The following is a 12,082-nucleotide window of genomic DNA, read 5'->3' on the forward strand; positions in this document are numbered from 1 at the left end:
ACACACACACACACACACACACACACACACACACACACACACACACCACACACTTACCCCCCCCCCCCCAGTCTAGCGTTCCAATGTGGTGTGCACAAGCGCATGGAGGTTGTCACCTCAAAAATGGCCTAGGCATTTAAACTCACCCCCAAAAACCAAATAGCATTTTCGGCGTAACAATAAATATTTCCCTCGCTGAAAACCACCAGCTTGTCAAGCGTCACTATTAGGATCCCACTGAAATATTTTCTGTGGAAATGCAAATAGACCCCGGCTGGCCAGGAGGGGTCTGGCTAGCGGATTGCCGCGCTGTGCCGCATCGGATCAACCAATTTGTTGTTTGATTTGTCCGAGCAAAGAGTGTCTGGGCAACGGCGCGAAACAAGCAGCCCTCCTCCCAACCCCCCTACCCCAAGAGCAACACTTATGTCATTTGTAAAACATCGCAGGCCATTCTGCTGGCCAGGCACTGGCCAGAACGAGCCAGAGGTTCAGGGCGGAAGACCTCTGCCAAGCGACACAGTGGAATCCCCGCACACATACCCAGACACACACACACACACACACACACACACACACACACACACACACACACACACCACACACACGCGTTACTCTTACCTTTTTACACAGCGTTGTGAGCGCTGGAGCTTGTCCAGCCAGTGTAAATGAGGTGGTGAAGATACCTGACACAGATAGGGCTTAACGACGTGTGCGACTGCTGAGGTCATCGTTGGAGAGACTGTTTGGAGAAGAGAGGGGAGAACGGCGCTCAGCCGGCCGGCTCTGAGAGGCGGAGAGAGAGAGAGAAGGAGAGAGAGAGAGAGGGAGAGAGAGAGGGGAGAGCGCGACGCTGTGGAGACAGCTGGCGCGCGCCGAGCCAGGGATGCACACGGTGCAGTGACGTTAGCCTTGTGTGAAATCAGACATCGGAGAGGACAAACACAAGAGAACATTTCAGCTATGTTTGCAGTTTGCCACACACTCAAAGTCATTGGGTGGCTTCTAACGGTGTGTAAAATCCTCTGTGGTCAGGTTGGTCAGGTCAGGTTTTGTTCTTTTTTTGGCTGTTTAAAGTTTTGTCCACTGTCCACTGCCATGAGTTTCTGCTTGTCCTGCCCCTTCTCCCTTCTGTAAAAATAATAATAACAATAATATGGGTTCAATAGCAGGATGACAAGGGCAGGATTTTCATTTTTAGGTGAACTGTCTCTTTAAGGTGTGCACTCTTATTTTGACACCTAGCCAATGTGTATCCCTCAAAAAGTGAGAAGGAACAGTTCTTACACAGTGTGTTGCCCATGAGAAACAGAGACCTACTGTCTGCATGCAGGGTCTATATTGAGCAGTGTTGTGTCTCTGTAGTACCTCACATTCTCAAACAAGAGCCAAAGAAAAGGCCTTGTTTTCTGTAAAAGTCATCCGCCACGGCAGTCTGTCAAAATGAGTCCTTTACCCACCAAAATATTCCACAGAGGAGACCATAATATCGCCTTCATCCAGATTAAATGTGTCAGGGTAAGAGTAAAACGCAAAAAAAAAAAAAAAAACTCCTGATGTTTGCTCAGTTCAGTTCATTATAACTTTATTTATCCCACAGGGCAATTCAACACACTATGTGTTAAACGGCCAATGCCCCCCCATCCCCCCCCCCCCCACCACCACCACCACCACCGCCCCTCCCCATTCCCCCGTTCCTCTCCGAGGTGTTCTTAGAGTAACAGACCACTGCTGGAGCCCACCACAGGCTCTATGCTTGAATAGGTGTTTTCTTCATTCCAAACGCAGCAGAAAACAAATGTTTTGGAAATGTGGGCAGTTTCATAACCCTAGTCTGGCACCCTTGGCTCCACACAGCATGGGTTACATCTGCCAGAGCATATCGGCTTTTGAATGTACTATATGAGGCAGTAAATGCTTTTGCTTCCCCTATTCAAAAGTATAGACCTCTCTGATTTCACTCTGATTTCTCTATCTGATTGTGCTATGTAGCATATATATATAAAGATGCTATGTGCTATGTAGCATATAGCATCTTTACATCTAGGGAGGGACGTGACTAAAGAGAGTGGTTCATTTTCTCCAGGGGCTTTTATGGTATGCACTTTGATGCATTTGCTAATCTGTGTGTGTGTGTGTGTGTGTCTGTGTGTGTGTGTGTGTGTTTGTGTGTGTGTGTGTGTACGTGTGCATACATGTATATGCATGTGTGTGACCAGGCGTTCAGAAGCAGGAGGTGGTCTGTAAGCGGCTCGATGACGGCTCTGTGGTCCAGAACAGCTACTGCGACCTGGACAGCAAGCCGCCAGAGAAGCAGAGGCCCTGCAACACAGAGCCATGCCCACCTGAGTGAGTACCGCACCACACCCACCACAGCCAAGCTCACCTGAGTACCACATCACACCGCACCACACCGCACCACAGCCAAGCTCACCTGAGTGAGTACCGCACCACACCACACCACAGCCAAGCTCACCTGAGTGAGCACCACACCGCACCTCAGCCAAGTTCACCTGAGTCAGTACCGCACCACACCGTACCTCAGCCAAGCTCACATAGCCACAGCCACCTCGCTCCCCAAACCAACTCCCCTCGACTAAAACAGAAAGCAGATGACAGGGGAAAAAAGATTGTTGTGGGATGCTCTGGTGCAGCAGCGGAAAACGGAAAATGTGCTGGGCCGTCACCGCGAGGACCTGGACTCAACTCTCCACGTGTGTCGTAGGAGGGCCTGACCGCACGCAGCCCTCGCTGGCCAACACAGAGGCTGTATAGCGCTCAGCACAGCTGAATACTCAGGAAGTAGGCAACAACGACAAACAATCAAATCAAATCAAATCAAAAGCCATCCGTACTTCTCGGTGTGAAAGAACAGCCAGAGTCAGACCTGATGGAGTCTGCCAGATGTTTGCTGAAGAGGTGTTGTGTTATTTGAGTAGCACCAGGACCACAGCCCAACCACCTTGTGCAGCAGCTCAGCCTTGTCACGCCATGGTGCGGATGCTCTCGTCCGGAGATACGGACAGGTCAAATCAGCGCTGCAGTGACCAAACTCATCTCTTTGATTCTCACTCTGGCTATGGCTGTATGAATGCTGCATATGTCTCCTCAAAGGTGTCATACTGAGAGATACACATACCAGAGTATTGTGATCAGTTCTGGGTCACTAAGCTCTGCAGACTGCAGTCATGTAGGCACTATGGTCAAATTTAAGTGCACACACTTCACTACACAATAAGATTGTACATGCTTTATAGTCAGGAGGGTGCATTTGTTAAATCTGTAGATATTCCAGCTTGCCTCAAAGTAGGAATATTGGAATGGTGCATTTGCCAACAAGGGACAGGTTTTCAGTTTTCAGTTTACCTTTGAGCTATTGCAGTTAGACACAGTTGTGCGATCATGGCAGTCATTTGTTCAGACAAAAGGTCTGCACCTATGGGCTTACACACACTGAGATATTCAGTTTCTGTCCCATGCACTCCGCAACGAAATGCATAACAATGGCATTGTCCAGCGGGGAGTCATGCTTCTGATGGTGGTTTGGACATTCCAGCGCTGCGCATGTCCGCAGTCTCGCCGTCAGATTAGAGCGACAATAGCAGGCTGTGATTTTCTCATACCACAATTGAAACAATAGACTGGAAAAAGAAAAAAAAATCTGTAAAAAGCCCTCAGTGGAACTACAGAGCATCTAGCTCCCCCAGACACAATGTTGGTATGTAGACTTTCCAGGAATGCTTGAATGTGAGTCTTATAGAGATAAGATTTTCTGTGGGTAGCTGTATTTCTTTGGGCAGGTATATGACGCTTTCATGCCACTCTGAGTTGGCACAGGATGGCCGAGGATGGCTATAGAGGGTAGCAGGGGAAGACAGGCTGGGCATTTAATGAAAATAGTCTGTGGGCTGTTTATGTTTGTTTGCACAAAGCCAAGGATGAAGGATTCGAGTGTCCATGTTTGTGTGTAGGAGTGCGCAAGGACAGCGGCTAAGTGAGAAGGCAGGCTATGCTGCAAGGGTTGGTTGAGGTGAAAGAGATTTTGATGTGAAAATGTTTAACTCCTCAAGTCATGAAGAGTGGCCGTGGTGCTCTCGGAGAGATAAATGAACTCTCCATCGCTTTGAAGAACGAGATGATGTGCGTAATACAACCCTAATAGAGAGATTAGAGATTGAACCTTTTCATTCCTAGTAATACCATATTCTGTGTCAAACAGGGAACATTGTGTTCAATATTTAATAGTTCCTTCCATTACATTGAATGCAAGCACTTTTAAGTGTCCGTAGTAACAGCTATCTATAGAGGAAGTTCTGCACATTAAGGGATGTCCATTCTACTTAAGTGCCATGCTGTTCTATCTGTCTGTATGAGTCTAGCTCAGCCTCCTCAGCCTTAACTGTGCATGGCAGAGGATTGGCAGTGGTTTGGCGTAGCACACCACATCGCCCACCTTGTTTTGCTTTTGTCACAGTTTTGACAGTCTGTTTATTTGTGGAATCTGAGTTATTGTTGATGTTTTGGCCCATTGATTTATTTTGGAGCATGCCAAAAACATTTATTTTATTTTGACATTTACTTTGGCGTGTCAGGAGCATGCCCCGGATGGCCTTAATGTTCTGTTCCATTCGTCACACCCAGGGCACAAACACACTTTACTCCTCTCCTTGTTCTCAAACTGGAACTTACACACACTTTCAAGTGGATTTGGACGAGGCAAAATGCACACAGCAACAGCATTGTAACGTGTTAGCACTTTTTAAAGTCACCTCTCTGCACGTGACAGAGGTTCATCAGTAGATGGTCAAAGTGCAATGAGCAATTAGTTGTTTTGCCTGTGTGTCAGAGGCTTGCTTGAATATGAGCCTTGTTGAGAATAAAACTCTTAAGTGTGTGTGTGTGTGTGTGTGTGTGTGTGTGTGTGTGTGTGTGTGTGTGTGTGTGTGTGTGTGTGTGTGTGTGTGTGTGTGTGCACGCGCAGGTGGTATATTGGGGACTGGTCAGAGTGCACTAAGACGTGTGATGGTGGCACGCGCTCCCGGACGGTCCTGTGCATCCGGAGGATCGGCCCAGCCGAGGAGGAGACACTGGAGGACAGCCTCTGTCTCACCCACCGGCCAATCGAACGCGAGTCCTGCAACAACCAGTCCTGCCCACCCCAGTGGGTGGCACTGGATTGGTCAGAGGTGAGAAGCATAGACTCTATAATTAGGGTAAAAAGGTGGGGCTTGTATGGTTCTACTGTCACTCAAAGCCCAATCTACCTGCCTTTTGGGGTTTTCTTGTTGCCAAGTGTATAATTGATTAGATGAGATTGAAGTGAATGTTAAACACATTAAATGTGGAATTTTTGCAGCCACAGAAAAGTTAGAGATTAGAGATTTTCAACAATGAACGTGTTCAGAAAGTGCAGTTACTGCAGTTTGCCTTGGTTTGACTGTGCAGATACTGCAAAACAAACCCCAATATCTCCAGGAAATACTGAAATAGAACAACACGCCATCAGATTGGAGAGAAAATACAGCGCTTTCAATTAGTGCAAAAAAAGGGAATTTCACAAAAACTGCAGATTCTGCACTATTATACTACTATAATACTACTATAGCCATACACGTCTGTCATAATGCTACAGAAAATGATAGAAGTCTTCTCTCATTCTCTTAGCAAAGTATGTCAAAATCTAAAAGAGAATCAGTACTATTCATACATGCAGTTAATCATTTTCTGGAGTCTAAAAACATTCTCTTTCTCTCTCTCTCTCTCTCTCTATCTATCTATCTATCTATCTATCTATCTATCTGTCTTTCTCTATCTATCAATCTCTCTCACCACAGTGTACACCCAAGTGTGGCCCTGGCTTCAAGCATCGCATCGTCCTGTGCAAGAGCAGTGACCTGACCAAGACCTTTCCTCCAGCCATGTGCATGGACCACAGCAAGCCCCCCGTGCGCATGCGCTGCAGCCTCGGACGCTGCCCACCTCCTCGCTGGATCCCTGGGGAGTGGGGACAGGTATGACCGTCAGATGCACACACACACACACACACACGCACACACACATACACAAATGGGCAAGAACGATCGCCATATTACTCTTTATAGTCGCTAGTCACCACACACACAGACACACACACACACACACACACACACACACACACACACACACACACACACACACACACACACACACACACACACACACACACACATGTGCGGGAAACTCCTCTGGTTTCAATGCTAGGATTTCTGTAAAACATTCCATGTGTCGCTCAGAAGGATGTTCCTTTTCTTCCCTATCCCTTAAAAAAAAACATGTCCCCAAGAGTCGTGTTTGACATATTGGTTAGGTGTTTATGTCATGGTCTTAAATGTTAATGATGGCCAAACACAAGGCAGATGGCAGGGTTGTACGGCGCTCAGTGTTTCCTGATGAGGGATTCATCATCATGCAGATGGACGATTTAAAGTGATGAATTTCCGCACCTCCCGGTCAAACCAAAAGAGGATAAAGCATTTCTGTGTTTGGAACTAACAACGTGGTGCGGACCGCCACCATAATTATCATATGGAATGCAGTCGTGAAAAAAGGAGGGAGTTTGTGGCCGTGGTCCATGAGTCAGACGCGCGCACACACAGCAGTCCCACTGGAGACAGATGGGAGAGGAGAGCGTCCGCGGGAAACTCACCCGAGCCCAGCCAAGAGAGAAGATTCCTCAGGGCCGAGGTGTCACATGTTGTGATTGTTAGGGTCGCAGACATGAAACACTCTCTCTCTATCTATCTCTTCTGTCTCTCTCTCTCCATCTCTCTCTCTGTCTCTCTCTCTCTCTATGAGTGGCTCTTCTCTGTGCGCCCTCCAACAGCTCTGCGGTGTCGATGTGCGCGACTCATCACCTGAAATCCCCTCAAGGCTCCACGCTGCGCTATAAGTTTCAGCTGTGAGTCATGCGCGGAGGAATGTGCTTCGTCGACATGAAGCACACAATGGCAACAACAATAACAGCCCCTCCGCAGAGTGGAGCTTCAGGACTTTTCGAGGCTTACGCTATCAAAGTTGTGTTGGTCAGTTTGTGGTGGCCATCCAACCCCCCACCAGACCACCACAGAACCCCCCCCCCCCCCCCCCCCCCCCGCTTCTCTTCTGAAGGCTGCTGGCCCATGGGAGCAGGGGATACTTTTTCGTTTTCTATTTTAAGCTTGAGGTTTTTTTTTCTCGTCTAACTTCAAAGCCTCGTCCATCTCTCAGATGGACCCCCAGACCTCCCGCCTACCCCTTCAGGCAGGCTATTAGATGCTGGGGGGCTTTCTTTTGTCCTATAATGCTTTCTTATCTGACCCCCCTCTGCAACCCTCAGACACAGGAATGTGCACAGCTCCTCTAGTTTAGCATCTCCTTCTTGCCTCAATCTTAGAGCTCAAGTCTTTCTGAGCTCGTTTCACCTGTTTCATACCAAAACAATTTTTTGTTTGGATTCAAAAACATTTATAAGAGTAGGATTCTAACACTGATAAATTAGGTTAGATTAGATGATTAGATTCAACTTTATTGTCATTGTGCAGAGTACAAGTACAAAGACAACGAAATGCAGCAAGTTCAGAGTAGCTACAATATGGAATGTGAGCCATGCTTGATTTGTGCAAGACATCGTCAGGGGTATAACAACGTTTTTTTTGTTGTTGTATTTGATTCTAACTATTTAGTCTCATATGTTTACTATATTAGCAGGTTATTTAGCCCAGGACCTGCTCCTGATCAAACATGAACCCATACCAGAGCAGGCACAGGTCTGTTCCAATCAGTTATATATCTCATTAGATACACAAGTATCTAATTAGATATTGAACACACACACACACACACACACACACACACACACACACATGCATGTACATGAATATCTAAATACTGTACAGATATTTACAGTATGTCAATACATTATACATTTTTTTTGCAAACACCGCACTCTCCCATTTGTTCTCTTGTTAGTTTTCTTGTGGCTGCGTGATCCAGGGAACTCACAGAAAATCACAGAATGGTCGCACTCCAAAAATCTTTTCTTGCTTTTAATCCATTCAGCAAATTCAGCGAACAAACGTTTCGGCCTGATGGCCTTCGTCAGTGTGTTACCTGGAAACAGTGTAATACACAGGAAACAGAAATGGTCTCTGATTTGTAGATACGTTCTGGGGATTTCTAAGTATTCAAAATCGCAGGGCACTAAAGCCATGTTTTACACGGGAAACTCTAAGAACACAGACTCAGATTCCCTCGGTAGTTGGCGACAGACCTGGAGCTGTTCTTAGCAGATGTTTCTTCTCCTCCTTTGATCGTAATCCGTCAGCTATCTGTCAATGTGTTTGGACAGAGCTCTCTGAGGATTAAAGAGGCTCCCTCTGAAATAGGATGGGATTGGCCATCAGAAAACCCTCTTATGATCACAGAAGTAGCTACAGCAGAGGTTTTGTTAGGGGGGTACTTGGATGGGGTTGGGTGGGGTGAGGAGGGTGATTATGGTGCCTCATGTCTGTGTGCAACATGGTAAGGGGACAGTAATGTATTTACCCCAGTGAGTCCATAATCAAGGTGGCCATGGTCCCGCAGAATGGGGTGATTGTTGTGGCGGACAGAACAAGAGAGGCCAAAGGGGGGTGCCAGCTGTTTAAATCCCTCTCAAGAAGCCCCCCCCCCCTTCATTTCTCAGGGCTACTGGGCCCCGCTAAGCCCCCCTTAATTTGGAAGAGATGACATGTCGCCAGGGGAACAGAGAGCGCGGCCGCTGGGAACCCCTGGTGAGGTGCCTCAGGGTCCCCGGCTTAAGGGAGAGCTGAGCAGGTGATGACGGCACTGGCCCAGTCAGCCACCCCTGCGGATCCGAGGAGATTTGACCACTCCCAGTCCTCCAGCCTTTAGGTGCAGGCTAGGCCTCTTTGAATTGAAGTTTTTAAAAAAACAAAGTTTGAAAGTTGTCTAAATAGCATGAACAAAAGCGTCATTGGATGAAAAAGTCAGCTAAATGACTAAATGTGAACAACCTCGTGTATACAGTGTTGTTGCATTTCATGTTCTTAAGCCTCTGTTCTAATTAATAGTCAGTGGAACTTGTTTTAATTTAGTAAAACATTTGAAGCAAATCCATTTAGACATGAGATGGCTCTGTCCACCTGTTGAAGAAGCCCAGCGGCCTGTGTGTCAGCAGCAGGGTGCTGCATGGTCACCGCTGAGCTGGGAGTTCTAATTAGCTCGGCAGGTTCAGCTCGGACCACAGATTAGAGTCCAGCAGAGGCACTCTGCATCAGGGCCTTCTGACCCCAACAGCCTCCCTGTCAGTCACCAAGCTCAGCGCATGCTTAATTGGATTGTGAAGCTGCTGGTGACGCTTCTGGGGACAGTGGGTCCATGCTCATGGCATGCAAAGGGCAAAGGTCACAGGATTCACAAAAGATCACAACATCGTGGGATGTCTTTGTCATTAAGCAGAAGAAAATAAACAAACCTATTATGTGACCAACTTAGCATTTGCAAAATGGGATTGACACAATTGTTAATGTGTCTGTGTGTGTGTGTGTGTGTGTGTGTGTGTGTGTGTGTGTATGCAGTGCTCAGCACAGTGTGGCCTAGGTCAGCAGATGCGAGTGGTCCAGTGTCTGACGTACACGGGTCAGCAGTCCAGTGAATGCCCTGATAACCTGCGTCCTGCCACCATGCAACAGTGCGAGAGCAAGTGTGATGCAACACCCATCTCCAACGGTGACGGTGAGTACACACACACACACACACACACCCTGTCCTGCAGGGTTGTGCACAATTCGAATTGCAATTCTGCTTCTTGTTTGCTACCTCAGTTTCAATTCAATTCTGGAATTTTGCACAAGCCTGCTGTCCTGATTTTGTGCCACCATTACCAGGTGATTAATGCTTCTAATGGGATATTGACATTTGATGTACATTCTTAATTAATACTCAGCATATATACTGTAAAGCCACTTGTGACAAAGCTATTTTAGGAACAAATTTGTGCCCTTTTTTTTTTCATTTCTTCTACCATCAATCCAAAACAATCATCCAAGGTCAATATCTAAAGATTCCTTTTTAATGATTAGAACTGACCTGCTTTTTAATGATTAGAACTATTATAACTCTGTTATATTGAGTTTAGCAGTCCGTAAACAAACTACACAGCCATCTTATTGGCTTACAGTAGAGGCAAGAGCTCTCTGCCTCGCTAGCAACTGGGAGGGTTTCCCTCTAATTAGCTTCCCATAAAGAAGATAGCCTTCTGATTGGCTGTCTGTGAAAGGGTGGGTCTTCTAATTGGCTGTCCACCCAGCAGGGCCGCTAATGGGATTAGCTGTCAGTTAATTGGGCTTGTGGTGACTAGGGAAAGAGAGCATGCCTGCAGAACCATTTAAAAGGCCTAATAAGGGAAGACACTCTCATCCTGATAAGGGCCCAGACTCACCCCACTCAGCAACACAGGCCTCGTGGCAGCCTGCCTGTGATGGGAATCACGCCAGGATCTCTCTCTCTCTCTCTCTCTCTTTCTCTCTCTCTCTCTTTCTCTATCTGTCTGTTTCATCCTCTCCAACTCATTCTCTCTCTCTCTCTGTCGATCCCATTCTTTCTTTATACTTCCTCTCTCTGTCCTTAGTTACTTGATCCGTCTCTCTGTGTGTGTTTCTCTTCCACATCCTCCCTCTCTCTCTCTCTCTGTCTGTCTCCCTCTTTGAAATCCATCATATCTTAAACCTGGCTTTTCAAATCAGCTGTAGCTTGGCAAGGAAGTCTGTCTGCCACAGATCGGAGAGATATGGATAGAGAGAGCGAGAGAGCGGTAAAAGGAGAGAGTGACTGAGGGAGTGAGTAAGTGAGTGCAAGAGAGGGGAAAAAACAATAAATGGAATCGGCACTACAGACAGACCTCTCGGCCGGGGAGATCCTACGGATGACTACTTTTCTTTCTTTTTTTTTGCTGTCTAATTTTTTTCTTTTTCCTTGTCTCCTCTCTTTTTTCCCTCTTCTCCAGAGTGCAAAGACGTAAACAAGGTGGCATACTGCCCACTGGTGCTGAAGTTCAAGTTCTGCAGCCGCGCGTACTTCAGACAGATGTGCTGCAAGACTTGCCAAGGACACTGACCTACGCAAGGAGAGAGAGAGAAAGAGAGAGAGCGAGAGAGGAAGAAGAGAGAGGGAGAAGAGATGGGGGGAAAGAGGCCAAAATGGTGGGAAAGACTGAGAACGAGTCCAACTGTGGAGAAGAGGCAGAGTTTGGGGGAGGAAAGAACAAAAGACACTCTCTCTCTCTCTCTCTCCGTCTCTCTCCTCCTCCCTCGCTTCCTCCCTCTCACACACCTGCTCTCCAGCCCTGTGGAGCCCTGACCACTGCTCAGCACGCGCTGCTGACACATCTGTTTTTAAGTTCACTTCCGTGAAGTGGGAGCAGAGACACTTATCCTCGTTAATGTTATTTTTATTATAATAATAATTATAATGATTATTTTTCATTTGCCTTTTTTTGTTTGTTTTGTTTTTGTTTTGTTTTGTTAATCCAAAGTGCTGGACACATCAGACCCACCGGAGGCACTGCAAGGAGAGGAGTGTGTGTGTGTGTGTGTGTGTGTGTGTGTGTGTGTGTGTGTGTGTGTGTGTGTGTGTGTGTGGGTGAGGGAGGGGTGCAGAGGTGATGGTGATGGAGGTGATGGATGTAGGCTGGGGGTTGTCACAAGGTGGGGAATGGCTGCTTGCTTCCCTTCTGGTGCTGTCCTGTTTCTGGGGGGATTCCGCAGGGGTCACATGCATCAAGCTGGTGCTATTGGCACACACATAACACACACACGTATGTGTGTGTGTGTGTGTGTGTGTGTCAGGGGTGAACGCCTTGATGTGTGGAAGGACCCTGCTGTGTTAACTGCCCAGTGAGTCCGTGTGAAAACATATCTCCAGTGAGCCTGCAAAGCTGTTGTCTCTGACCTGGTGCATTTTTTTTTAATTCCACCGTTAGGATGTCACACTACACATTTGTTCTTCCTGTTGTTTAACTATTGTGCTTGCTCCCGTTACGTGGTCAAAAAAATGGAAACCGAGT

The 12,082-nt window shown here is 47.1% G+C and overlaps 1 protein-coding gene across 2 annotated transcripts in view; it reads left to right on the forward strand.

Annotated features, from left to right (window-relative positions):
* adamts6 (ADAM metallopeptidase with thrombospondin type 1 motif, 6) overlaps positions 1-11,438 on the forward strand; it is a 53,731-nt gene extending 42,293 nt beyond the window's left edge. For both annotated transcript variants that reach the window (XM_076303671.1, XM_076303672.1), the window contains 5 exons: positions 2,220-2,349; positions 4,982-5,186; positions 5,835-6,011; positions 9,597-9,753; positions 11,024-11,438. In XM_076303671.1, the coding sequence (XP_076159786.1) occupies positions 2,220-2,349; positions 4,982-5,186; positions 5,835-6,011; positions 9,597-9,753; positions 11,024-11,133 (779 nt within the window). In that variant the 3' untranslated portion in view covers positions 11,134-11,438. The remainder of the gene's footprint in view (positions 1-2,219; positions 2,350-4,981; positions 5,187-5,834; positions 6,012-9,596; positions 9,754-11,023) is intronic.
* Positions 11,439-12,082: the final 644 nt, after the last annotated feature.

The sequence above is a fragment of the Alosa pseudoharengus genome, unplaced genomic scaffold, assembly GCF_046254945.1.
Source record: "Alosa pseudoharengus isolate Yale_2024_CS ecotype anadromous, Long Island Sound unplaced genomic scaffold, YU_APseudo_1.1 YU_APseudo_1.1_scf_24, whole genome shotgun sequence".
In the NCBI taxonomy this organism is placed as follows: Eukaryota; Metazoa; Chordata; class Actinopteri; order Clupeiformes; family Clupeidae; genus Alosa; species Alosa pseudoharengus.